The sequence below is a fragment of the Indicator indicator genome, chromosome 22, assembly GCF_027791375.1.
Source record: "Indicator indicator isolate 239-I01 chromosome 22, UM_Iind_1.1, whole genome shotgun sequence".
NCBI lineage: Eukaryota > Metazoa > Chordata > Aves > Piciformes > Indicatoridae > Indicator > Indicator indicator.
This window is the reverse complement of record NC_072031.1, coordinates 7,607,175-7,634,768: the sequence shown is the minus strand read 5'-3', so window position 1 is coordinate 7,634,768 and position 27,594 is coordinate 7,607,175. Positions and strand designations below refer to the sequence as shown.

Here is a 27,594-nt window from a genome sequence, read left to right as displayed (position 1 = left end):
AATACTGAGTGAAATTAAGAAGAGGTGGTGCTAGAAGAAAGCCTGCATTAGAAAGGTGGTCATCAGGGAGGGCAGAGCACACCTGTTCTTGGGAAGCTGTGAACCGTTGTAGATGAAGCCTGTGTATATGTCTGCAGTGACACAGGATGATGCTGTTTTGTAGCTAAATGATAATGTCTTTTAGACAGTGCTATTGAATGACTGTTGGATGAGTTGTGCCTTTCTATTTCAGTATCACTACTGCAGACCTTCCTTTCCAAGACCATAGATGTCTTAAGAAGAAACCTTTGGTGACATACATCTCTTTCCATTTACAGAACATGAGAAATAACAATGCCTTCACTCAGTAGGGGGTTTGGTAGCTGTCTTTGGTTAATGTGCTGCTTAGTCCAGTTTATTCTTTTGATCCTTATGCTTCTCATCACATGCTGCTTCTCCCTAGTTATGGCTGCAGTACACGTGCAGGAATTTGCCTGCTTCACTGACTATGACAAAGAGCTGGTTTGTCACTGGAAGGTCCCTGTGCAAATGGATTGCTCTAAAGAGTTCCTGCTCTACTACAGGAACAAATCTCATCCTCTGCTGTAAGTGTTTAATAAGATGTTATATTATCACTGTTGTAACTTCATACATCCTGTAGTCCTTATCAGCTTTGATTTCCTGCCTGCCCTACCATGAGGATCTGGGACAAAGTGGAATCTAGGTTCTTCTTTACAGGAGGAATGTGGCTTGCTGCAATTAACAGCATTCCCTGTTCAGTGGTCTGCTCTTCCGCAGACCTCGTTACTGAGACCATTCAGTACAGAGGAGTGATCAGGTACTACTTGTAGGAGTGGCAGCATTCTCATAAGTTACCCAGCCTTCATTTCATGCAAAATTTTGTCTGCCCCTGGAGAAATGTTCCCTGGTTCACCAGGCTGTAGCCTGTGGGACAGATTCTCTGCCCTGGAACACAGGTGGTGATGTCTGTGTGCAGTCTAACTCCATGTTCAAGCACAGACTGTTGTCCCTCTTTGCAGTAGGGCTGGTCAGCATCTCCTACATAGGAAGGTGCATCTGTGCTTTTCTGTTCTTCTCCATATGATTTCTCCACACAGACATCAAAATCAGCTCTCTATAGCAAACCTGTTCCTCTACTAGCAAGCTGTGAGTCCATTCCTCCAGGGGCTGCAGTGTGCTGGAGGTTGTCAATTTTTGCTCTGGGGATCAATCCCTAGCCTTCCTGTCAGGTTTTTCTTTTGTGCCATACAGATCACAGAATGCTTTGGGTTGGAAGGGAGCCTCAAAGATCATCTTATTCAACCCCCCTGCGGTGAACAGGGACACCTCCAACACGATGATGTTGCTTGGGGCCCCGTCAAGTTTGGCCTGGAATGTCTCCAGGGGTGGGACCTCAACCACATTTCTAGGAAACCTGTTTCAGTATTTCCCCACTCTCATTTTAAAATACTGGATGTCCAAATACAGGTATCTGAGAGGTATTTGGGGTGGTGAGTTGTTTGAGGGAGCTCTGTTCTGGTCTTGGTTTGTTTGGGCAAAACCCTTCTAGGAACTGAGCTTGTTTGCCTCAGTTTTGGTTAGCTCTGCACACTGGGAAGCTTGATTGGAGCTTTCCAAGAAGCTATGTGCACACACTCCAAACATCACTTCGTTGTTTGCCTGTTTTCCAGAGACAGTGTGTGTGTTCCTGAGAATGGGAAGGACAGGCAGTGCACCTGCACAATCCATGCTGAGTTTTTTGTGTCAAGCCTGACATACATTCTAGCCCTGGAGTTCAATGGGACTGACATGTGGAATTACCACGTTACTCCAGCCCTGGTTGGTAAGAGACTGTTTGCTTTGTCACCAGACCTGTAATCTAGCCAACTCCTCATGTCATTGGAACAGTTTTTCCCTTATCAGAGGTGAAAATGCTGTGCTAGTTTAAATGCAAAATACATTTGGCTTAGAAACCCAATTCTGGAGTGGATTCTTTAGGAAAGAGTGTAAGTAATGGAGCAAGCAGGGAATGATTCTTCCTCTAGCTGTATCCTCTCAGCTGCAGTGTGTGGGTTTAAATGGTCTTCAGGGCACTTTGCTCATGGCTGTAGGATTCAAGGTCAAAGAGGAATGTGCCCCCCTCAGTTTCTCAAAAGACACCAGGCTATCCCTACTGACATTTTTTCTGTTCATGTCTCTGATTTTTTCATGCTGATTGGATCATCATCCTGGAAAGAGATTTTTACAGTAATTGCTGTTGGATTATAACAACCAGTGACAAAAAAGGAATGACTCTGCTCTTTCTCAGGACAGAATGTAGATTCACTTTGTCTGTGTAGGTACCTGATTTGTTTAGAGCAGTGCTCATTCACAGCACTTGTCACCTCAGACAGGGAGCTCATTCACAGACCATAGGCAGGCATTCAGCTGAGGTGGTTCTCTTCAGAATATTTGATTATCACTGCTGTTTATCAGCAGAATGAGCAGGAGCTTGCAGCAGTTTCTAGGAGACAGGTAGCCAGGCCAGCCTGGCTATGATGTTGTCAAGATCTGTGCCTATCCCACAGTGGGCTGTTTCCATTTTTTCCAGGCTGAAAGCTGTAGCAGCAACAGGCTGAACTTGTTTGTTCAGCCAGCTGGAAGGTTCAGGGCTTGTTAAATAATGCCTTGCCATTGCTGTGGTTTGGACTTTATATCCTTGTGCTACATCACAGTGTAAAGGGCTAAATTGACTGCAGTAAGATCTGGTGTCTGGTGAATGTTTGTCTCTGCTTCTCTCCATTGGTGCTTTCCCATTGCCATGTTCTCCTTGATTGTATTTTTTAACATACAGTTAAGCCAAGGGCCCCCAAAAATCTTGCCATTGAGAAAGCCGAAAATGGTAATTTCAATCTGAGCTGGGAGGAGAGCTACTCTCCTTCATCTGTGCTCTCTGGACAGATGGTCAATTATGAAGTGAAATACTGGAGGAAACAGCACCCAACAGAGGTAAGAGACAGCCATTGTCTTAATTTTCTGTCTTCCTGGAAGCTTTCAAGTCTAAAAGGTCATCTGAAAAGTCTTGAAAACATTTAATGAATAATGGTGTAAGGGCCAGGTAGGGCAAGGCCTCCCATGTTCCTGGTCACACACTTGTCACTGGTCACATTGCTCCAGGCTTTGAAGGATTGAGACTCTTCTGACTGCTACTCCAAAATGTTACACTGCTCTTGAAAGAGATTGAGAAAACAATGCTTCTGTTTCCTGAACTTCATTTACTCCTTAGACATCAGGAAGCTGGAGGCTGTTCATGACTCCATGGACACTTGAGGCATTTTGGACAGCCTCTTGAACAATTGGGCCATTAAGCTTGGGAGTCTTCTGGCAGGGAAAGCACATGCATGGTGGCATGTCACAAATACTACCCGCTCCTGAGAGCTAGCAGATGTCATACCCAGCAGCTTAGGTGTGCAGTTAGTCACTTGCTGGGCTGTGAGAGGGTGCTGAAACACACACCACCACTGTCAGTCAACTGCGTCACCCAGCCCTTCACCTTACCAAGGAATTAAAAGGACCTTTCCCACTTTCTTTTCAGGTTTCTGTAAAAGCAATTAATTACCAGGCTAAAAGCTTTGAAATTGTCACAAGCTCCCTTTGGAGGGGATATGACTATGTTGCAAGTGTGAGGTGTAAATACCTCAACTATCCAGCCTACTGGAGTGAATGGAGTGAAGAAGTTGAGTTTCTCTATGGTAAGTATTGTAACAAGTAGTAGCTTGATAAGAGGGTGGTGTAGGTTTGTAACCCATATCATGCTCTCCTCTCAGAGGAGAGTTACAGAATCACCATCTTCATCCCTCCGAACATGTTGTGCATACATCTGCAAAGGCTTCCACACAGACTAAACAGAACAAGCTCCTGGGGAAACTTAAGTAAGAAAAGATCAAAGGAAGTTGGATTGTGTAGCCTTGTGTAAAAAGGGCTGTAAGGAGATGTGTTTACTGTACAGAAATTTCATGAGGCAGACACCAGGGAAGGAGAAGAGACATTTAAACAACAATATTGACACAAGAGCAAGCGAGTATAAATGAACAAGAAATATTTAGGCTGCAAACTCAGCAATACTTTTAATGTCAGAGGGCTGAAGGTTTATAAAAATCTCTGAAGAGCAACAGAAGAGGACAAGATGCATAGCTGCAATGCCATTTTAGCGACTGAGTGACAGGTTTGTCCTTGGGAGTTGACAAGTGGCCTCACAGTACATTGGCTTCTCCAGCTCCTAGCACTCCCAGTAACTGCAGTACCTGTGCTGATCTTCCTGACGTGCTGTGCATCCATGCTGCTGCTAGCTGCGTGTGTTCTGTTCTTTATCTGCTGGAGACTTTATTTTACATTTTCTGAAGGAACAGTTTTTTCAGGTGCAAGGGAAGATCAATTGACTTTGGTATTGCAGGTCTTGCATTTGCATGCACATACACAGGTGTGTTTATTTCACAGATTCCCAAGTAACAGCTGAGGACGCTCTGCGGATGGCTGTTCCTGTGTCCTGCGTACTGATCATGGCAGTGTCTGTCATCTGTTACTTCTGTTTTACCAAGTATGTAGAATACACTTCACAGGTTTTATGGAGTATCATTTTGCACAGATATCAGAATTGCTAAGTGTGTAGTCAAACAGGAACCTAATGTTTTGTTTTTCCTCAGCACCTTTCTCTTGCTCTCCATGAGCAAACACTTCACAAACAAATCATTTGCACCCTGTCATTCTCTGAGCAGATAACTGAATTATTAATAACTATTAATCCTACTAGAATGGGTTTGCTACAGTGTCAAAACAGGCTGCAGTTACAGGGTTTGTCAGTTTTCAGTCCTATTTTTGCTGGAGTTACAGATATTGAACCATCATTACTGGACTTCTCTCATTTCTTTTAGTGGTAATGTGAAAGCCAGGTTTTGCCCATTGATTAAGGCATGATTAGAAGAATATGTGGCCGGTTGTGCAGAGCAGTCACACCAAACATCTTTGTACTAGGGTAATGAAAAGCAGCACTTAGAGCAAGCACTTCCTGTTGCTGCAATGCAGATGGTGGAGAGGGAGAGAACAGAAGAGGGAAGTGTGCACTGACGTAACCAAAACACAGTCAGATAAAATAATTCTTCCCTTGCAGAGTGAAGAAAGAATGGTGGGATCAAATCCCAAATCCAGCAAAGAGCCATCTGGTTGTTAAAAATGTGAAGGTAATTTAAACGTTTTGCAAAAAATACCTTGTTCTGATCACCAGAAGTAGAATGTGATGTAAGTCCTATTAACTGGCTAGTGCAGGGGATACTAAACACAGCTCACATGTTTCTCGTTTGTGTCTTTGTTAGTTTTCAGTTTTGTGCTACATTGATGAAATTAAGTTCCCTTTCCATGACTTAAAGCAGACTCATATGGACAAAATGTAAGTAAGATAAAGGAAAAAACCCAAATACACACCAAACCCCAACAAATCCTCTGCTTCACAGCATGAAATAGTTTCCTATTACACAAGTGTTAACTTTCCTTTCTGTTTTACTTCCAAAACCAGAAGCTGCACAGACTGTTTGTCTCAAACTTCATCAAGCCATAACTTCAAGGGAAATGATAACATCAGAAATGTTGAGAAATCTTGCAGTTGCCACAGCAAGCCTGGAGAGTGGTTTCCAAAAGGCAGCAGTGCTGTTCTAACTCCTGAGGCAGTTCCAGTGCAGCCTATAGAAATCTGTGAGCGTTTAACAGACACAGAGGCTGACAGCCAGGAGGAGACCAGTGACCAGCTCCCTGTGTTTGAACCTTGTGAGAGCAGTGTTGATGCTTTCAGAGAACACAATGATGCCATAGCTAGGATGTTCAGTGATCTCCTGGCAGATGAAAATAGCATGCAAGACAAAGACCCAGACATTGCCAGAGGTGAGAATAAAACCTTTGAGAAACTTGAGTCAGAAAATGCATTACAGCAAAGTCCAAAGGAAAGCACAACCCAGCATCAGCAGCCTTCTGATATTTCTCATATGGTCTCCCTTTTCACCAAAGCTGCTCAAGAGAACTACAGTTGTAGTACAACCAGCAAGAATTCAGAACAATCAGAAGAATCCTTTGAATCTGGCTATCGAAGCTCCAGCATAAATTCTGCTTCTCTGGATGCAAGCAGTCTTCAATGTACAGTTCACCAAAGCCTTTTTCCTTGCAGTTTTGGAAGTCAGCGTGATTCATGTGTTCTTATCCAGGAATCTCCAAATAAACCATCCTATAGGACCAGAGAAGATGGTGTAAGCAGCTTTGCACACAAGAGTTTTGATACCCTTGTGTCTCCATCCCTGGGTCTGTGTAGCTCTGCCTACAAGAGCTGTGACACCCTTATATCCCCATCTGTGGAGCCCTGTGGTTCTGCATATAAAAGCTTTGATGTTCTTGTGTCTGCATTCAAGGAACCAAGTAGCTCTGCCTATAAGAGCTTTGATACTCTTCTGTCTCAGCCTGTGGCTAACAGCAGCCTGGCTCCGTGTTTTGAAAGTGTGTGCTCCTCGCTGCCTTTGGCACAGATTTCAGAGACACCAGAACTAAGCTGCAGCGATCCAATTTACCAGCCCCCTAGGACTGGGACATGTCATACCAGCTGCAGATCTCCCTGCACTGAGCTCAGTTTTCAAAATACCTCTTCAGAGCAGACTGATTTTCCATCTTTCTTCACACCTCTGGCCTTCCTGCCAGAGGAAGAAATACACAAGCAAGTAACATATCAAAATGTTGAAAAGAAAGCCACTATAATACCTTGCCCTGCTGGACCTCTACCATCTGGTTATCAACCTTTTGATAATGCAGTTAAATGCAAGGGCACATATGGTGATGATGCCAGGGAGGGTATCTCTGAATCACTGTACAAACCTTTCATTCATCTTTTGTACAGCAACCTGAGAGAAGCACCTCCTGATACCATCAGCTGTACATCTGACCAGAGGACAGATGACCACATGTGTTTGGTTGTGCAGCATTTTGACTGCAGCATTGCCCCAGGTTTAGCCTCTAGTGAGGGTGTTGAACAGACTGGTGATGGCAGCCGCTGGACCATCAGCTCTGAGCTGCCTGCACACAGCAAAGATGAAGACACTGGCAGAGAGGAACAGCTTTTGTGTTTGCTAGAGCATAACTGTCAGGATTTTAACAGCAGAGGAAGAACTACAAAGGGAACAAAGCCTAACAGCTTTAACTCTGCTGGACGAGGAGTGCGGGAGAGAAGCAGTAATGGGCTAAGTGCTGACTTTCACTGCCACACATACAAGCACTTGAGGGAACTTGGAAAGGCAGGGGAAAATAAAGAGGTGATGCAGCATGCGGCAGGCAGGAAGCATGGCTCAGCAGCTGCCTTACCAGAGGAGTCATTGGACAGCACTGAGTTGAACTTAGGAAGAAAACCTGCAGAGCCCTTAGAGCTCCTGGTCTCAGACAAGTCACCACCTCCTCTTTTTGTGGACAACTATCCTTCTGATTTTCACACCATTCACAGTGAGGGCTCCCAGCTGGCACCTGCAGTTAAAAAAAGACCAGTAGAACTATTGAGGGAAAACAGAAAGAATGGGAAAGAGGTGGAATCTGTACAAGGCGTTGCCCAGGAGAACAACTGCTACATGAAAGTAGCCTAGCCACATTTGCCAAGACTGAACCAAACCAGTCTTTGGAAGTAAACTGTCTGGCAAATTGAAATGTTGCTTGTTCTTCCAGTTGTGTGTGCAGCACAGGCTGCTGTCCTTCAGACACAGGTTCTGTGGGTTAAAGCCCTCCTGCCCGCTGCAGATCTGGCAGCCACCCGTGGTGGAGACCCCTAGGGGACAGGAAAGGTTAGGACCTCCCCATTGCAGCTCCAGCCCTCTTGGGGCAAAGCCAGAGATGAATTTCTCTGCCTGTGATTGTTCTCCAAAAGTGAGCAGTAGGAGTTCTTGGTACAGTTCCTGTGGTCATTACCCTGTGTGTTGCTTGGGAAGTTCTTGAAGATGCTGGGGAAGGTTGGAGTAGATGACCTTTGGAGGCCCCTTCCAACCCAGACTATTCTATGATTCTGTGAAGGTGCTGACACAGCAGGAAGTGGGACACAGGTGCAGGTCAGAGGGGAAGTGGCTAACTTGCATTGCCAGCATCACCCAGCTTCCGTAATTTGTGTATTGAGGAGGGAGGGGACATGTTCTGTGTGCAGTTCCACCACGGGCTCTCTGTTTCTGTCCTTGCTCAGTCAAGACCTCAAATAAAGATCATTGTCATTTGGGCTTAAACTATGCTATTATTGGTGATTAGCTGCAAGCAGTTACTTCACTCTTCCACAGATGTAAATGGAATTAGACATTTCTAAGTAGCGTTTTCCTAGGAAGCTTATCTAGTTCATGGTCAGAATTCCTAAAGTGAAGGAGATTTTTTTTTTTCCCTTGTCCAGTCAGAAAGGGAATTGCAGCTGTGGGGCAGCATATGCTTCTTGCTGGATAATTATTCCAAAAGTTTTACTCATGGCTTTGAACTTTTCTGGGGCATTGTTATATGTTTTGGTATGGTAAATTCTGCTCTGGTATGCTGGCAGTGGCACAAAGAACCACCAGGTGATGTGCTGTGTGTTGAAGTACTGAGATGTGTCCTGGTGACTTAGGAAGCCTAGCTTGCATTGCCCTTCACAAGAAAGGATCCACATAGGATGTGCTGAACACAGGAACCGGGTTGATGTGTTTTATAGGTAGGAATTTTGTACTGCAGAGGTATTCTTCCCCTTCTCTCTATTGTTTCTCTGGTGAAATCCAGCTGTAACTCTTGGAGGAGGGGAGCCCTATTGCCATGTCTTTGCCTAACCACTAGTGGTGATGGACACCTGCAGTTCAGCCCCTGTCCCATGCTGGGCACAGCACATTGCTGCAGTGGCAGCTGAGTTCATGTGCTGTGCTCCACTGCCACTATTTTGACCACCCAGAGCTGCTGCCAAGCTACAGAACGCATCTTAGGTTTGCGACCTAAGGTGGCAACCTGCCTGGGGTGTGTGGCAGTGCTGACTTGGGGCTGGGGGCCAGGGCTGCCAGCAAGGCTGCTGGTCTGAGCCCTGCCACTTGTCTGGGGCCCAGCCCCTGCTGGTGAAGGCAGCTGCTGTCCTGAGAGAGGAGCCATCTGAAGGCTGGGACTGTCCAAGCCTGTTGCTTTTAGCTACTGGGAGGCTCCTTCAAGGACAGAGAATTACTGATTGTAGTAAGTGGATTTTCAGCATTTTCCAGTTTGTTTTGTAAAACTGCAGTGCGAGTGGAGGCTTGTGCCAAGTTTTACCCTAGTTTTAATGTCATTTATTTGTCAGTCGCTCCACCTCGACATCTTTCTCACCTGGCTGTCTACCAGGTGTTAGCAACCTGCCTCACCATGAGTGAGATGGGTTCCTGAGAAGAGCAGGTGTGTTCCCAGTTGGGGAGAAGCTGGTTCTGGTGCTCTGCTTTTCCTCTGCAATAAAGGCTCCAGCTGTGTCTCTTGTGCTGTTTCTCCTCTCAGAACAGAGTTAGTTCTGCACCCATATGGGAGAGCCACTGGCAAACTCCTGTCAGTCACAAGGATTGTCACTGACTATGGAAAACCAACAATAACCTCAAGACGAGGGTGAGACCAGTACAGAGCAGGGGCTTGAGTGTGTGGGGTGAAGTTCTTGGGGGTGGGGACAATTTAATTCAGGGTGAAGGAGGGATCAGCTTTTTAAGAGCTTGTCTCTGCATCTTGCTTTAGGGACCCTGTGTTGTTCAGGTAGGGTGCAAGGATGTCCAAGTGCTTATCCATCATGAGCTGCAAACTGTCTAAGAAAGTAAGTTCTTCTGGGTGTGTTATTTTAAGTGACACAGCCAAAGAAACAAAGAATGAGAGAAACAAATTGAGAGGGGCTTGCCTTCCAAAATCCTGCTCCCTGAGTTTACTTCTGACTGTGGAATAATGTGACAAAACTCTGTAGTGAATAGGGAGTGAGAGGACAGTTTGCATTCTCCTAGCTGTCTCCTCTGTAGCAAAACTCCTCAGGGAGCATGTTTTGCACAGTTTGCATTCTAGCTCTGACAGCAGTGCTTGCACAGTGACTAATGTTGCATGCAGTTGCTCTCCTAAAGAATAAGTGTTTTTGACTAGTCCTTGGGGAGCAGGCATGCAGACTCAGATAATTTCATCCCCTCTGCAGACTGCTGAGTACCAGCTCTGTTCCAGGCTACCACATGGTGATCGATCCTGATCACACCTTACCCAGGACTTCAGATTGGGTTTTTTTCACCATTCCCCTCTGAGGCAGCAGTGTCATGCTATCAGCTCTTCATGGGGTGCTGCACCTATGACACACAGCCCTTGGGGATCTCTGACTAAGGTGCAGTGATGAGGTTGGACGCCAAGCAATGGCTCAGCATGAACTTGCTGACAGTGAGAGTCATGAGACAACGAACTTGTCTGCTTTCCAGCTGCAGGACTATTGTTTCTCAAAAACCCAGATGGGTGAGGAAGAAGGCACTTTCTAGGTACCTCACTGACAAAACCAAAGTTAAAGCTTACTAAATTCCAGTACCTTGGTGTGTTTTCCCACCTCCTGACTGTTGTCATTCCTTTGGCAAGATGAGAAAGTGATGTTGAGAAAGGGAATTTACATCTCTTTGCTCAGTTTGTCCCTTGTGCTGTCCTGCTTCCATTTTGTTCCTTCTGTGGCTTTCTGCAATGTGGAAGTTTCTACATAGCTGCCTTCTACCCCTTCAGCAAGATTTCAGGATGAAAGAGAGAAGCTGGCTGCAGCCCTAGGGGAGCAGAGTGAGGAGCTGAATGGTGAGTATGTTTAGGGGCAAGGGGCATCTGTTTCTCTGCTCTTGGCCAGAAGAGTTGCTGTAAGACATGGCCCCAACATCCTGTGCTCTGAGTGCAGACGCAGCTGCACTGCCATCGGCCTGTGGCCCACAGCCTGTCTTTGACAGAAGGATGTCTGCGAGTGACCTGCCCCGCAGGCTGTGGAGTGTGGCTGGTGTCCTAAGGAGCTCCTGTCCCAGTTCATTGATGGATCAGCTGCTTCTGTGGTCCTGTTTGTGCTCTGTTGCATAAGCACAGGACATTTACAGCAGTGTGGTGTTTTTCTTCTGCTTGAAGGTTACTGAGTTGATGACTAACGTACCACGGGGACTTTCCTACTTGCTGCTGTTTCCCCAGCTCTTTGACACAGGGGAATTTACCAGAAGCTGATGAGTTTGAGGTTCACTGCTTCTGCACAGCTCAGCCACTGCTGGTTTCACTTACACCAAGCCACCTACAAAACACAAGAATTGTAATGGGATGAGAAAGCACTGGACTGCTTTATGAGGGTAGAGTTTCCACACCTGGCTCAGGCTTGTAACCAGTCCCCAGGTCTTGCCTTGATGCCCTAGAGAGCTACTGAGAACCAGCTCTGCCCTGGCCATGGCTGGCCCTGAAGTTAGCATTCTTGGTCCTTGGCAAGTAGCCAGCAGAGGTCTCTAGGATCTGGCTCTGGCAGGCTCATGATGTGCTGCAGTCATCAGTCAGTGCATGTGTCTGACAAGCTCTGGGCTTGAAGGGTACAGGGGGTAGTTCATTGCTGGGTGGTCTGGTCCCCCCCTGCTGAGCTGAGGCCCTCCAGAAACATGTAGTAAGCTCCTTCACAAGATGAGCAAGGCTGCAGAGCCATCAACCTGCAACCCCATCTCACAAGTCTCTGGGATCATATGGGATCCATCTGTGAGAGTGCTGAGGGAGCTGGCAGAGGAGCTTGCCAAGCTGCTCTCCATCATCTATCAGCAGGCCTGATTCACTGGGGAGGTTCTAGACAACTGGAGGCTTGCAAGAAGGGGGAGAATGACGATCCAGGGAACTCCAGGCCTGTCAGCCTGACGTCGGTACCAGGAAAGATCATGGAACGTTTCATCCTGAGTACACTCACACAGCACACGCAGGACAACCAGGGCATCAGGCCCAGCCAGCATGGTATATGAGACAGGTTCTGCTTGACCAGCCTGATCTGCTGTGACCAGGTGACCCTCCTAGTGGATGAGGGACAGGCTGTGGATATGTCTACCTGGACTTCAGCAAGGCCTTTGGCACTGTTTCCCCTGGCATTCTGTTGGAGAGGCTGGCAGCTCAAGGCTTAGATGAGCTCTTTGCTGGGTTACAAACTGGCTAATGACCAAGCCCAGAGCGTGGTGGTGAATGGGGTTTAATCCACTTGGCAGCCAGTCACCAGTGGTGTTCCCCAGGGCTTGGCCTTGGAGCCACTTCTGTTTAATATCTTTATCAATGATCTGGATGAGGGAACTGAGGGCACCCTCAGTAAGTCTGCAGATGACACTAAATTAAGCAGGAGTGTTGATCTGCTGAAGGTAGGAAGGCTCTGCAGAGGGATCTGGCCAGGCTGGATCAATGGGCCTGAGATCAGTTGCATGAGGTTCAACAAGGCCAAGGGCAGGGTCCTGCACTTGGGTCACAACGACCCCATGAGTGCTCTGGGCTTGGGGCAGAGTGGCTGAAAACTGCCCAGCAGAAAAAGAACACTGATGGCCAGGAACACTGATGGCATCCTGGCTTGGATCAGCAATAGTGTGGCCAGCAGGAGCAGGGCAGTGATGGTGCCCCTGGACTCAGCACTGGTGAGACTGCACCTTGAGTACTGGGTTCAGTTTTGGGCACCCCAGCATAAGAGAGAGACTGAGGTGCTGGAGAGGGTCCAGAGAAGGGTACAAAGGGTCTGGAGAAGAGATCTGGTGAGGAGCAGCTGAGGGAACCGGAGATGTTTAGTGTGGAGGAGAAGAGGCTGAGGGGAGACCTCATGGTTCTCTACAACTCCCTGGAAGGAGATTGGAATGAGGTGGGGCTTGGTCTCTTCTCCCTAGTGTCAGGTGATAGAACCAGAGGAAGTGGCCTGAAATTGCACCAGGGGAGGTTTAGGTTGGAGATGAGGAAAAATTTCTTGCAAGAGTGGTCAGAGATTGGAGCAGGCTGCCCAGGCAGGTGGTAGAGTCCCCATCCCTGGAAGGGTTCAAGAGTCTGTGGTCTGCCATGCCATCATTTGCTGCAGCTCACTGCATGAAGGCAGCTTAGCTTTTCTTTGAAAGTGCTTCCAGAGCCAGAGTTTGAAGATAGCTGGTGTGGTTTCACCCTGTAGAGATGCCAAAAGCTGTCCAAGGCACACTCAAGGTTGTATCTAGCCCCAGGGGTGCAAAGCTGCTGCAAGAGCTTGGCCAGGCAGCATGGGTGGGGCATGCTGGTTTTGTCAGCTGTGGTAAGACAAAGATCCAGGAGGCTCAGGTCCTTGCCATAAAGAGCTGTACAGCAGCAGCAGAGTTCTGCTCTTTGTGCATCCCTGCAAGCAGACACCTCGGGGTGAGCTGATGGATATTGGCTCTAAATGGGATGCAGGAAAGAAGGAGGTAATTCTGCCAGCACTGCTGACTCAGGTGAGCACTGTGGGATTGTGTGGTAGACTTATTGACCTCATTCAGAGCCAGTGCTTTTTGAAAGCACAAACACAGATAATGTGACCTGGGACCAGTCTGAGAGTGGCTGTGGTAGGAGAAGGTGGAGAGGATGGGGAACATCAGCTGAACAGACAGCAAAAGGCAAAGGCTTAGTCTGTGAAGCTGCTGCAGGACTTCAGCTGTAGTGTGGAGGGTGTGTGGGGAGAGCAGGCTTTCCTGTGGGCCTGATGCATGCAGTGTAGGGAGGCATCTGTGGAGTGCTCTGGGCACAATTTGCATGGTGCATATGAGGATGGTGAGTCTGAGCCTGAGCAGAACTGTAGGTTTCTGTTCCAGATGGTCAGGGTGAGTTCACAGGCGCAGTCATTCCTGTTTCTGCTTACCAGCATGAGTCTGGTGATTTCCTAAGAGAAGAAGCGAGCCTCTGCGATCCCTTCGTGTGAGCAGGACAGGCACAGGGCTCTGTGAAGGTAAGCCCTTTGCCCTGGCAGCAGCCAGGTGGACCTCCTTCTGCTACAGCCTTCATGTGTTTGGAGTTGATACATGTTGGGGAGAGCAAGAGGCTGAGCCCAGCATTGGTGTTTACAAAGAGATAACTGACAAAGGCAAAAGGGAGGCAGGAGGGCAGGGTGCTGGAGTCTCTGCAGGACACACTCAGTATTCCCCAGACCAAAAGCAATGTGCTCCTTCCTCCTCTGTGCAGCATCCTGTGTCTCCTCGCAGGCTGCCAGCTGGGGAGGTTTTTTGTTTTTAAACCTGCTGCTTTGCTGACTAACACCTCCGCTTTCTGCCTGCCTCATTCATGTTTTACCCCAATTCCTGATCTTTGAGGTGGTTTCTTCTGTTGCTTTCCCTCCCAGTAGAACACTGTTACTTGTCTCAGCTGTTCTCCTGCCATTTTAAAGTCTTTACTTAAAGTAATGTATGATTTTTCTTCCTTCTGATTGTCACCAGCCAGTAAAGGTGCCTTTGACCCCAGAGTTACATCAGGCTTGTATCTTTGCTGATGCTTGAGGATATTGTTACCATTCCACTGTGACAGTAAGAAAATACAGAGGTAGTACCGCTTGTGTGAGGCTTTTTACCTGTACCATGAGCTTAACTACAAGAGTCACTAATTCTCTTCTGGTGAAAGGAATTGTCAGCTCTGATTCTATTTCCTGTGTCTTTATTCTCGCTGACAAACACATACAGGTGTTGCCCTTCTAGTAATGGCAAAAGGCTTCTGGATCAACAATAACTTCAGCAGAATTTACCAAGCACTCCCTGGTGTGCCTCTCACACTTGCTTCTTGGTGAATATTGTGACTGCAGGCTGGGCTGAGATTACAGCTGGGTGAAAGTAGTTCCCTCTTGTACCAAGCCAATGTAAATCCCTGGCAGTTGAACTGCTCCAGCTTTCCAAGAGCTTTACCCTGGGGGGGTGGATTCTGCTGCTCTGAAGTGCCCTGGAACCTCAGGTGTAGAGAAGTCAGTGCCCACACAGCACAGAGTAGCTGTAGAGCTGTGTGCTCTTGGAGATGGTCACTGCACACCCAGCCTCCTGACTTGCTTTGTTCCATGTAGGAACTGTGCCCCAGGTGGCAACAAGTGTGGGGGCACCCAGAGATCCTGCCCCTGCCCTTGTGTGGGAGCCAGGCCACCTCCCTGACAGTGGTCTTAGGACTGGTGCAGTTGCCCTGGTCCCAAGAGCCAGTATGGGGAAGCAGAGCACAGGGTTACTTGGATGACTCCAGTGCGGTGTGCACTGTGCTTTATAGCTAGGCTTAACCATTTAATGCCTTGATACTGATGGCTCCTCACTGCAAGCCTCTAACTCTACCAGCCCCATTATGACCTTTTAGATCTGAGGCTTGTGAGTTTTTAACTACCCTCCTACATTTTTCTCACATAAGAGTCAGAGAGCAAAGCAATACAGTAATAAATGTTGTGTGGGTGTTTGGACACAAATTCATTGCCTCCTCTGCTCACCACATCCTCCCATCAGCACAGTAATACTGGTACAGGGCTGACGTCAAGCACTGTGTCATGAGTATTCCAATGCACTGCAGCCCTCAGTGGGGCAAAGGAAGCTGGGCTCTTGCTGATGAGATCCATTTGCTGTCCAGCTCCTGCATATGCAGTGCCTGCAGTCACAGTGATGATTTAGCCAGGCTGCCTGTGGAAGTGTTGGAGGGCTGAAATGGACAGCTGAGAGGATGGGGCAAGGTAATGTCCACCAATTTTCCCTGCTGCCAATTTCTTGCTGCTTGCTCTCTGTGACTTCACTGTAAATCCTTCTTAGAGCTGACATGGCCCTTATGCCCCTGCTGTCATTGCTGTTGGCCTCTAGTGAACAGGCAGCTAGAGAATCCTTCCGTCATCCTTTGGCTCTGTGACTAGATGACACTGCACACAGATAATGGATTCTTCTCAAGAAGAAAGACTGGGTTTGCAAGACAGACTGACACTCCTTTTTTTGCTTAACCAGAGCTATAACATTTATTTTCTCATGCTTGGAAATACCAGGGTTTGTGTTTGGTCGGGTTTTTGCTTGTTTGTTTGTTTTATTTTACTTAAACTGAGTACCTTAGAGTCATCATCCATCTTTGGCAGATTTTAGCACAATATTTCTAGGTCCTTCATAAAAATAATCTTTGTAACTGTCTCTGTGGTCCCATTTCCTGTTCTCTGGTGTATTTCAGCCTTGTGGCATTGCTCACCTGTGCCCATCTGCACACTGGCTGATCATTTATTACAGTGCTCTCACTTGTGTGCCTGAGGATACAGCAGAGTTTGTAGCAGTGGTGCTTACCAGCTGTACAATGCCTGACATTTAGTAAGAATTAAGTGCCTGTGTCTCCAGGATGCATGAAGCTGTCTCAAAGTCCCCATTTCACAGACAGAGAAACTGAAAAGAGATGGTAGAAAAGACTCAAGGCCAGGTTGGACAGGGCTGTGTGCAACCTGGTCTAGTGGAAGGTGTCCCTGCTCATGGCAGGGGGCTTGGAACTAGATGATCTTTAAGGACCCAATCAACCCAAACCAGTCTGTGACTACACAACTTTTCTAATGCAAGGCAGGGGAATGAGTTCCAGCCCTCTGCTCATTGCCCACTGCCATTCTTTCCTCCAAGTGAACAATCACATGAAAGACAGAAGCCAATGGGAGGGATGTGGGAATGGGAAAGGGGAGGTGTCTCGGGATTGAGGCTTGTAGAGGGCCTGACTGGAGGAAGCTGCATGTCTTCTGCATGTGAAGCCATGAGGTCTTCCAGCCATCTCCAAGTCCACAGTGACACTGCTGCAGAGATGCATCTTTCCAAGCATTTCTCCCTACACATCATATCTTGTCACAGCAACCTGGAGCACAGCCAGAGGGTCAGACACATGTTGCAACAACACTTTCTTGGTGCTCCTAGAGGTAGCAGTCCTTCCCCACCACACTAGTGAGATAAGTGTTGGACTAATCTGTGGGTACTGGCAAAGGTGAGAAATGGGACAGGGGAGTCTCAAGTGAGGAAGTAGTGTCTCCTTGCTTCACCTGTGTTAGCAGATCCTCCTGCTTTTCTGTCCTATTTTTGCTACTGTGCTTTTATTCAGGAAGCTTCTTTCTAGGATGCAATCTTATATGTTACCTTCTCTCCAGTGTGTAATGGCAGTCTCTGGTATCTCCAGAAGGCATCTTCCTGATGATCTACTTGGGATCATTTGATCTTTGATTTTTCCCTGCTTAGTCCTTCCTGTCCCATTGAACTGATGATCCTCCCTGAGCAGAGGAAAGAAAGAGGGAAGGCACTTGAAAGAAGCACTGTTCAGTAATGGTTTCTCTTGCATTGCTCTGTCCGTTTACACAGGAATGGGGCTACAATGAGGGAGTTACAGAAGTGTCATTAACATGAAACACTGGGGATACTGCCAGTTGAATTCTGAAACAAGCAGTGAGTTTGCAGCACTCTCTGAGGGCCCAATCCTTCCTTCCTCTGCTGAAGTGAGTTGCCTTTCTTGGCATTATGGGGTGGCCAGGACTGTGGAACATGATAGGCACAAAGCAAGTGACACCGAGATGGACTTCTGCAGCAGGCCACAGTACTTGGGTGGCACTAGTCCATCCTGCACTCTAGAGCATCTGCTGGGTTACAGTCAGTGGGAGAGGTAGGAGCCTGGGGAAGAACAGCAGCAGCCTTACAGAACTCTCTTCAAGTGGGAACAGGCCCATTTGGGCAAGTCATTGGCATCCTAAGCTGAAGGACCCTTGAACACTGAACTCAGCAGCAATAGCTTCCAGGTGTTTTGCAGGGATGAGGACAACTCAAAAGGCAGGGGACAATGGTGTGTGTCTTGTCTCTAGGGCTGGAAACCTGCAGGCCCCAGTGACTGCTCATGCAGCACAGCTCCTGTTCAGCGTGCTGCAAGGAACAGGCCCTCAGCCTCAGCGCTAGGCAGTCGTGGTCAGGTGCTGCACCAGGGGATGTCCATCTCCAGGACCTCTGTTTCTGTGGTGCAGCCAGGTCTTGGTGTGAAGTCAGGTGAGCAGATTCAGGCGGCAGGATAACAGAGTCCCTTCCGCAAAGGAGTGAGAATCTGGAGAAGAGCAGGGGAAGGACACTTGGGAGCACAAAGTGGGGTTAGACAGCAGGCTGTGTCTTGGTAATCAGAGACTATGCCAGCACAGGTAGTGGTATGGCAATAGTTATACAAAGAAAACTTGGAGAACTGGGACCAGAAAGATCCAGAAAAGGTGTTTCCACTAGGAAATCTACGATGCAGAAAGAAGGCCTGGAGCATGGGGGAAGAGTTTTTGTCCTGCCGCTCACAGCAGGCGAGAGAGACTGGCAGGGTGCCAGGGGCTCCTTGCTGAGTGGGAGCCTGTGCTTCCTCTGCAGGACCTTTGGCAGGGAAGGAGAGGCAACAGCAATGTGGTTGTTCCCAGCACAGGGCTGAGGTGTTGCAGCCATGAGGTGTTTTGTGGCACCTCCTGACTGAGCCTTGCTGATCTCATCTAGATCCTGTGGTGCCTTGAGAATAAGTCTCTAAGCTCACATGGGGCTGCAGGGGCTTTTTGGTGGGTGCTAAATTTATTTTGGTTTCATTATTTGAGTAAACCTGGGAAATTTTTAAATAAAACATTCCTCAGTGAGAGAGGCCTCACTGGCATTTATTCTGCTGAGTGACTGTTTGAGGCTGGTGGTGGGGGAGGCAGAGGATCCCCAGGACCTGGCCTCTCAGTCTGCACTGGGGCAAACTCTGTTATACAAGCTGGAGGATGAAGCTCTCCAGGAGAAGGACTTTAGGGTGCTGGTGGATGAAAAGCTGGCCATGAGCCAATAATGTGCACTTGCAGCCCATTTGAAAATGGCTTGCCAAAAGTAGGAACTTTACTTTTAGACACTTAAATGAAAGCAAGACTAATTCCACCTCAACCTTCAACATGTGTGTAGATGGCTGAGATGAACCTCTAAGTGGTTGGGTGGGGATCTTAAGGTTTGTTTTGTTTGTTTTACAGGGCATGCAGGCATAACCAAAATGAACAAACTGTGGCTCCAGAGTATTTCCTTCTTCCTTTTATTCCATTACAGTAAGTTGTCAGCTATCTCTTCCATGCAACACACTCATGGGATTTATCTTGCTGGCTGTTGATGCAGGCTCTGCTGCAATGTGCATGGCAGGTTGCCATGGGACAGCAAGCACAAGATAAGGTACCAGAGGAGAGGGTTCCATGGAATAACAAGTTAGGGAAGAGTCTCCACAGACCCTGGAGGACAGACACAAGAAGGTACATGGCTGGGCAGAGCTCAGCCAGGCTGCTTACCACTCCAGGGAAAAGCACCAGTGGGGAGAGTGCAGAGGTAGTGCCTGCCTTGCATGGAAATGGCTTCTGTCAACATTAGGGTTTCCTTCCTGAAAAAAAAAAAAAAAAAAAAGCCCTTTGCCATAGGAAAGGTTCTGGAGGCCAGGACTAGGATATCCCCAGGGGTTACAGCCACTGTTGACAGGCCAGCCAGGAGCAGTGGAGTGAAGCTCTCCAAATCTGAGCCCCTTTCTTGGTGGTTTCTAACCAGCATGCAAGCTTCAACTGACTCAGAGCTGACTTATTGAACAGGTCAGTTGGACAGAAATCAGCAGCAACAGTGCAGGGAACAGTGCAAGCTTAGCATTCTACATGCTGCTTCTAGGCAGAGCATTGGACCTGTTCCAATCTTAAATCATCAGAAAAGATTAATACAGATTTGTATCTTCCTGCCATACAGGATCATTGTCATGTGTGGTCTGAATGTTGTGTAACGCAAACCAAGGAACTACCCTGTACTGATTCCTGTTTGAACCAAACTAGATCTTAGTGTTTAAAGTATTTGATTTTTGCTTCTGAAGCTGCCAAGGAGAGACAATTCATCCTAGATCTGTGTTTAAAAAAATAATTATTCCCTTCTCAATAAAAACCTGTCCTTATCCTAATTTTGTTAACAGATTCTTGCCCAAAGATATGCTTGCAGCTTACCAACTACCTAGGAATAGTTCTTTTCGTTGATGGATAGGATAGAATAGAATAGAATAAAAGAATGCTCATTAGTAATGCTTATGAAAGCTGGTTGCCCTCTCTAAAGGAACAGAAGGGGTTTTAGAACCCTGTTTTGTAGGAGAGAAAAGTTAGGCCAAGGAAGAATAGGTGTGCTCAGGGTTCTGGAATTCTGCTTGTACCAGGGCCCTCAGAAGAGCCCACTGAGGGTTCAAAATTAAAAGCTAAAACTGAATGAAAATTGTAGAACAAATTTTTGAAGTCAGGATGAAATGAAAAAAATCAAAATAATACCAAGTGACAAGCACATAATTTTAATCACTTTCAGTTTGATAAAGCACAAGCACACCCTTGGGGCCATCTCCAAATTTCTTCAGTTGCCATCCTTTCTCTAATTTACTTCATGACCAGCATAAAATCTACAACTGCCTCCTAAAGCTCTCTTGAGAGGCCTGTTTCAGTTCATATGATTCACAGCCTGTGCCTATTGCTTTAGCATCAGAAAGTTTCATAGAAATTGTAGTAGCTACAAATGTGCAAAAATGGTTTTTGCCAAAATTCTGAGAAAAGCAAATCTGAGCCTCCAGAGATGGACATGAAGAATATTCTTATTGCAGATATCAAGCTGCAGAAACCAGTAAACAGAGAATAGTAAACCAAGAATTCATGAAACACCATTTTTCTGAATGTCCCAAGTGCAGTGTGGATGACAACCCAAAAACTAGACTAGCAAAGAGCAGCCCTTGGATTAGGAAGTGGACTCATGAACATGGTTGCATGTGTAACTGTTTCTGATGGGGTGATCTTGCCTCTTTCATGTGCTATGTGAGCAGAAATATTATGGGACTCTGCTTTAGTGACTCTGTAAGAGGGGACTGAGAGAAGTTTGAAAATTCAGTCGCAATTCACATTTCCTGGTATGTTTGCATGCCATTTCCTGCCACAGCATTTTCAATAGATTTTTGTATGCTGCTTCTCTTGCTGTCAGTGATTTGCCTCCCTGTAGGGGTGGAACACATCTTACGTTCCAAGACTGGAGACTTTCAGGGAGGCTGGCACAGAGCAGTCTGTTCCCTTCAGATTTAGTGGGAGCCCTGAGGACTCTGTGTGTTGATATAAAGTTGTGCTTGCTTCATCAGGAAAGCTGACATTGTGTTTTGTCTTTCCAAACCTACAGCTACGTGTTGTGAAAACCTGACCTGTTTTGTGGATTATGTACAGACCCTGTCCTGTGTCCTGAGAAGTGACTTGGGTGCCAGCTCTTATAACCTCACTGCGACATGGTATGTCTCATGAGGATGAGAAAAGTGCAGTCTGCTGGAACTTCACCTACGGCCACAGTACAGTGGTGTCCTTCTGTCCTCTTAGGTAGAATTCTTGTTCTTGCTGCCATGCTGCTTTTCACTTGTTACTTCACACTCCAGCTGTCAGCTGGCTTCTCCCCTGGTTGCTGTGTCTCTGACTGCACTGCTTGTCACTCACTACTACACTGACTTCCTCTTCTGCCCTGGAAATACCTTGCCCTTTGCTGTTAACAGTGGACTTTCACACCTGTGTGCTGGTAGGGCTCACACACCTTGTCCAAGCCCCATGTGGCTGTTCTGCCCCAGCATGGAAGTGGCTGCTGTCCTGGACTGTGTGGCCCTGGTGAGCACCTTTCCTTCCCACAAACACTGCAGCATCACTTTCATACTTCTCTCAAAGATGCTAACTGAACAAGTAAAAGGGAAAAAAAGTATCTGTCAAAGTTCAAAGGTAAATTTTTTGCCTCTTTTTTTCTTACTAATTTCAATGCCCAGTTGTTCATCAACATCTTAGTCCAGCCACAGCACAGGGTAGATGTGACCTTGTTTGTTTGTTTTGGTGGATTTAGGGTTTCTGAGGAAGACCCGGAAAATCCTGTGGCTGCCTGCAGTCTTCTGCAACAGTCCAGGAACATGAGTCACACACAGTACATGTGCACTGTGGACATGACTCAGCTCCTGGCAGATATCAAAGTCCAGGTGCAAACAGACGACAGACAGACTGTGATTTCCGAAGACTTTTATATGGGAGATAACGGTAAGTACAAAAGTGGGGGATTTGATAAATACTGTGTCTGGCCTTGTGTGTATCTGCTAGAGCCTGGGCAAGGACTGAAGGTGGCAGCCAGTGCTGGGGGTAATGTTTGGGGTGCACTTGTCTACACAGAGCACTGTGCTCTTACTGTGGCTAAACTGTGCAAATGCTTGTTCTTGGCTTGAGGATATAGGGTGGTAGGAACCACTTTACCCTGCAGACTAGTGCTGGGGTTTGCCCATTACTGCTTCTCAAGATATGAAAATACCCTGCAGGGGACCCAAAAGCTTGTTTCTGAGGCACTTGGGGCACGGAGATTTGCACTGGGTTTGTGCAGTGTCCAGCTATGTCATGAAAAGAACAAGGTGTTCTAGTCTTTACAGCCTCCTGGAGGTATTAGTCCCTTGTGCTGTCTTCTGCCCCTTAGGAGATGAGAGACAAGTAGAAGGTGTATTCTGAGAAATGTGAACCTGACTTTACTAAGCTGCTGAGGTGTGAGGTCCTGCGTACAGCTCAGGGCTGCTCAGCCTGAGAGGCAGGAATGTTGTGGGCCCACGTCTGCCAGGGCAGTTTTGCTGCATACTCATTCACTCTGCATTGCTGATAACATGCTGAGCTGCCTCTTGTCTGCGGTCATGCTGTGGAGAGTAACACCATCCTGTCTTCCAGTAAAACCCCAGCCTCCATTCAATCTGACTGCCACTTTCTCTGAGGGTTACAATGTTTCCTGGGAAACCATCTACCAGAACTCTCCTTACTACTTTTTAAATGAGGAGCTGGAATATCAACTGCGTTATAAGAGAAGGACTGACACCTGGGAGGTAAGATGCCAGTTCACCATCAAGTAGGACATCCCAGCAAGAAGGAGGCCAGCACAACCAGGACAGGAGTGCAGGTGTAGAAGAAGGGTTGTCCAGAATCAAGAAGCAGAAACTGTTTCAGAAGTACTGGGTTCCGTGGGGAAGGCTGATAGTTCACTTCCTTCTCATGCTGTCTCACATGGAGGGATTCCCCCAGGGCACCATGCAGCTACTGAGCAGCCATGGCCTTGCAGAAGCTGCGTGAAAGCAGAGGAGGTTATTTTGCAGGGCTCCTCACTGTGCAGCAGTGAGGATAAGAGGGAGGCTGTCACTGCAGCTCTGAGTGTTCAGTGTTGAATCATTCACAGGCTCAGAAGACTAAAGCTGTCCATCAAGACGTACGGACACTGGTGATCCTGCCATGGGAGCTGCAGGTGAACGCCGAGTACGAGCTCCAAGTGCGAGCCAAACCGCGCGAGGGCAGCAGCTACGGCGGGGTCTGGAGCGAGTGGAGCCTGCCACTGGCACTGACAACCAGGCCTGCCGGTACGAACCGCCAGATCTCCTCACCCTTCCACTTGGCCCAGTGTCAGAGAGTGCTTCCAACCCTCACTAATGAGAACAATTTCTAATTAGCCTAGTGAAGACAAGCACGCTTGCTTACTGAGGACATGGCCCCTAAGCCTAGGCTGACACCTGCTGTCTGCACACCTCACAGTGTGGCCAGTGGGAAGAGGGTTTGGTGGGACTGGCTGTAGGTTTGGGTGCCACAGCAGGAGTGGAGTTTCCTCTCCAGTGTCAAATGTCCAGGGTCCTGCTTGCAGCTTTCAGGAATGGGGGAGATCTAGTAGAGGTGCCTCCACTACTGGGGCTTAGTATTGCTTTCAGGTAATGGGAGAGTGGATCCTGCTCTCTGGGCTGAATTCTGTGTCTGGACTCTGATATTTGGTCATGCTGAGCATGGCTGTTTCATTGGGTAGCCACCACTCCAACTCCACAGGGAGTACATTGTAGCTCATGTACAGAAGTGCCCTGGTGCTTGGCATGGTGGAACAAGGGCTATGAAAATAGGGAGTCTGTTCAAATAGAATAGAGCAGGATGATTGTGGCCATTGTCAAAAGCATGTGCTGAGCTTCCCTGCTCTTACTGATCTGCAGCTTGAGCTGAAGCATGACATGTTGCTGTGGCAGCTCTGTTTGCTAAGTGTTGTCTGTGCCCTGGGTGGCAAAGGTTCTCCTTTCCATCAAAAGTGGAGAGCAGCCAACAAGCACTCATCTGGTCAGTGCCTTTTCTTCCCGTGTCTCTAGCCGGCTGCACTCTCTTCTCACTATAGATCATCTATGGAGATAGCCCTAATTGAGGCAGAGTTGGGAACACCAGGGATCTCTGAAGCAGGGAGCTGTTGGTTTGCAGTGCAGCCAGGCCATAGGGCAGCTGAAGCCCTGCCCCTTTCACTGACGCAGTCTTCTCTAAGCATCCTCATTCAGACCTCATGTCTGGAGTGCTGAGCTCCAGGTGACAGCCTCATTGTCCCTAAGAGAAAGCCTGGGATAGAAATTGAGAGTGTCTTCCAACCATCTCCTGCATATCGATCAGCTAGAAATGCAAGGTGAGCCTAAATGACCCTGTCCCTTTCTCCAGCAGTGACACAGACAGCAGGCATGGGATGGCTGCTGCTGTTTGGTGTTATTGTGGCAATCACTGCCTCAATCGCAACCGTTCTGGCCAAACAGCAGAGGTAAGAATGCTTCAGGAAACTGGAGTAAATACTTCCGTTCTGTCTTGCTGAAGGTGAGGTGTTCACATGTAGCTTTCTTTGATCTTGTAAATCCATGCAAGGACACAGCTAGGGGCCTGTGAGGGCCAGCAAAGTATGGTCTCCAGCTGGTGTACTGCCAAGAGCACCTTGCATTTCTGATGCTCTGCTGCCATTCAGCTGACTAGGACAAGGCAATGGCACATGGGGACTGCCCAAGGGCTGTCCAACTTCCCAGGCTGCTCTCCCGGCCCTGTCTGTGCTCTGCAGCTGCCAGAAGGGAGTAGCAGCCAGGGCTGGCCTGCCCCTTTCCAAGCTGACACACGCCTCTCCATACTGGCTGGGGCCTCGCTCCTGCTCTTGCCAAGGGATGGGGTGTGCACTGCCATGGAAGAGTGCTCCAGGCTGGTGGAGCAACAGGGCTGGCACAGCCCACAGCCACAGGAAGAGTGCATAGGGCAAAGTCTCCAGCACTTGGTGCTTTTTCAGGAAGGAAACAAATTGGCACCTCTTTACTTAGTGAACCTGGTGTGCACAAGCCCTGAGGGCTGAACCCCACCTCCTCTGCAGCACAGAAGGAAGGCCATTAGATGGCCCTGGCAGCAAGAGATCCTTGGATCTTCAGCCACCTGCTAACTTGTAAGGCCACTGAGGCTCAGCAGGTGATTTCAGCTGCTTGATCTGGATCTGGATCTGGAGATGCCTTGCTTAGTATCTGCAATATGTGCTTAACCCCAAAGCTTTTCTCTTTTCTTTTCCAGCTTGTGGAAGAAGGTGGCTTGCATCCCAGATCCTGCTTCCTTTTTTAGACCTCTTTACCTAGTGCATAATGGAGATTTCAAGGTATAAATGTGCTTCACGGTGTTTATTTAGCATTCATTAGTGATACAGGCCTGAAGTTTGCTGTGATCTGAGCACCTTATCAGTAACTCCTTCAAAAAGAACAGAAACTTTTACTTTGTTCTTAGATCAGAGAAAGCCAGAGGCACCTTACTCCCAGCTGTGACTGAATGCAGGATGCTCATGATCTAGACATAATGGATGGCACAGGGCAGAATGTGATATTAATAGTGATGCCAAAAGGCAAGATTCAATGTGTGATGCTCCCTAATCATCTGAGCGTAATCTGCAGCAGGTGGTGGCTGCAGCTCTTTTGAAGTCTCAGTCCCCTTCCTACCCCTGCTTCTTTCTTGTTACTTTGAGAGAAAAGGCTGGTCTGGGGTATGGCTGAATACAGAACATTGGAAAAAACCTTGCCCTGACCCCCTTCCCAGGGAAATGAGGTGAGGGAAGTGACAGAGCAGGGATGTTTGTGTTGGATGCAGATGCAGCACACAGAGGAGGAATCAGTGTCCAGGATAAGATGACAGGGCAGACCTTGTGGCTTGGGTTGGGACCTCTGGCTGATGCATGGCAGAATGCTGCTATGGGTGGCATTCTTTGCTGCACAGAGAAAATTGCAAAGCCACATAAATCTTTCAGAGCTAATTATTTTCAGTTACTTGGATTGGTTGTCCTGCAGCTGGCTGTGTCTGGTAATAGCAACATCTTATACCCTGCTATTTTAGAGGTGTTAGTGATTTTTAGAGTTTGACACTGCTTCTAAAAGCCTAAGAACTTTGGTCCCTTCTGTGGAACCTTGAACCTGATGGTACTGATCTCTCTTTCTCTTTCTCTCTCTCTCTCTCTCTTTCTCTCTCCCTCCCTGTGCATCCTTTTGTGCAGAAGTGGGTTGGTGCATCCCATATGAATTTTATTGAATGGGGAATAGTCCTTCCAGAAGTCCTAGAAGTTTACACCATGTGTCCTTCCAGCAGCACTACACGGGAGGAGCTGTGTGAGCTGAGAAAAGATCTGTCTTGCAAGCCCTGCATGTCTTGCCTGACTGTCCCAGGTCAGGACAGCCAGTCCCCACTGTCTGTTGTGAACAGCAGCGGTGGGACGAAAGACCAGTCATATGGGCACTTGTCCATTGATACTGTGACTGTGGCTGATGGATTTACACCTTGTAACTGCCACTGCAGCTGTAGCCATGTGTACAGGGGACAGGAGCATACCAGTGAGGATAACAGTGCTGGAGAAACTGGTTACCCCAAGGTTAATGTTGATGATGAAGACAGAAAGGTAGCCAGTGGCTTGCATCTGGCTGACCTGAATGCACAGGACAAAATACTTGCCTCAGGTTCTGTGTCCACAGACCACCTGAGGAGTACAAGTGTCCCTGCCCACCAGAAAGTAGAAAGGGCTTTGGAAGGGGTGATGGGGAGCATCCTAGAAGACCTCTGCTTGCAGCCTGATCAGTGGGATTTGGAAAATCCAGTTTCTCTGCCTTCTCCTGATGGTGAAAGTGTTTCCTACAGTGAAGGATCCTGTGACTTCTTCCCTCACACTGCAAGGCCTGGTGACAGTTACCCAATGATCTGTTTAGATTTGGACACTATTGACAGTGGCTTTGTGGACTCAGACTGTGGGAGCCCAGCTGAGTGTGAATTTGAGCAGAACAGCCAGGCCAGCTGTGCCTCCATCCCTCTGGAGCTGGTGGGGGAGGACTTTCCACGGAGCTATGTCAAGCAGTGGGTGTCCTGTCGCTCTGACAGCCCTGTCAGTGGAACACACACAAGCTAAGGACTTCATGCTGCCTTGCAGTGTCCATGCTCTGCCAGCAGCAAAGTGTTAGCAAAATCCAGAAAAGAAACAACCTTAGATTGTGCAAGCTCTGTTGCATACAACTGCAAAGTGTTAGGTCCACAGAAATCTCTGCCTGTTGCCACTCACCCTGTTAATGTCTCAAACGTGATGTAATTGAGTTTTCCTTTTTTTCTTTTTTCCTTTTATAATGCCCCTTATAATGGCAGGAAAAGCAAATGTCCCTTGAAAATAACACTTTATCATATGTAGATTTGTAAATTTTTTTACAGTGACCTTATAAAGAGTACAAAACTTGAAATTATTTTCCCTAGTATTCTCAGACAATTTGAGAGTGTGGATGTGTGTGGAATCTCAGAAGCATAACCCATGGAAGAATGTTTGTTACATTAAAGTTCCCGCCCCTTCCCAG

At 47.6% G+C, this 27,594-nt stretch overlaps 2 protein-coding genes across 2 annotated transcripts; both read left to right on the top strand.

Annotated features, from left to right (window-relative positions):
• The first annotated feature begins 444 nt into the window (after positions 1-444).
• IL4R (interleukin 4 receptor) lies at positions 445-7,619 on the top strand. The gene is made up of 8 exons (XM_054391304.1): positions 445-584; positions 1,671-1,822; positions 2,813-2,967; positions 3,554-3,710; positions 4,456-4,555; positions 5,126-5,195; positions 5,328-5,401; positions 5,528-7,619. The coding sequence occupies exons 1-8, from the start codon at positions 445-447 to the stop codon at positions 7,617-7,619; spliced, it is 2,940 nt and encodes a 979-aa protein (XP_054247279.1).
• A 2,739-nt stretch (positions 7,620-10,358) lies between these two features.
• IL21R (interleukin 21 receptor) lies at positions 10,359-27,161 on the top strand. The gene is made up of 10 exons (XM_054391303.1): positions 10,359-10,455; positions 10,711-10,776; positions 18,911-18,982; positions 21,099-21,204; positions 21,795-21,982; positions 22,649-22,800; positions 23,148-23,325; positions 24,422-24,518; positions 25,298-25,379; positions 26,262-27,161. Exons 1-10 carry the CDS (start codon positions 10,359-10,361, stop codon positions 27,159-27,161), a joined length of 1,938 nt encoding a protein of 645 aa, XP_054247278.1.
• Positions 27,162-27,594: the final 433 nt, after the last annotated feature.

Excerpts from the sequence above, each read along its gene's own strand:
- IL4R (XM_054391304.1), top strand. The coding sequence starts at position 445 with ATGGCTGCAGTACACGTGCAGGAATTTGCCTGCTTCACTGACTATGAC. Across the intron at positions 3,711-4,455 it reads AGAAGTTGAGTTTCTCTATG|ATTCCCAAGTAACAGCTGAG; the intron begins GTAAGTATTGTA and ends TTTATTTCACAG. Across the intron at positions 5,402-5,527 it reads CAGACTCATATGGACAAAAT|AAGCTGCACAGACTGTTTGT; the intron begins GTAAGTAAGATA and ends TTCCAAAACCAG.
- IL21R (XM_054391303.1), top strand. The coding sequence starts at position 10,359 with ATGGCTCAGCATGAACTTGCTGACAGTGAGAGTCATGAGACAACGAAC. Across the intron at positions 10,456-10,710 it reads TTTCTCAAAAACCCAGATGG|CAAGATTTCAGGATGAAAGA; the intron begins GTGAGGAAGAAG and ends CTACCCCTTCAG. Across the intron at positions 21,205-21,794 it reads TATAACCTCACTGCGACATG|GGTTTCTGAGGAAGACCCGG; the intron begins GTATGTCTCATG and ends TGGTGGATTTAG.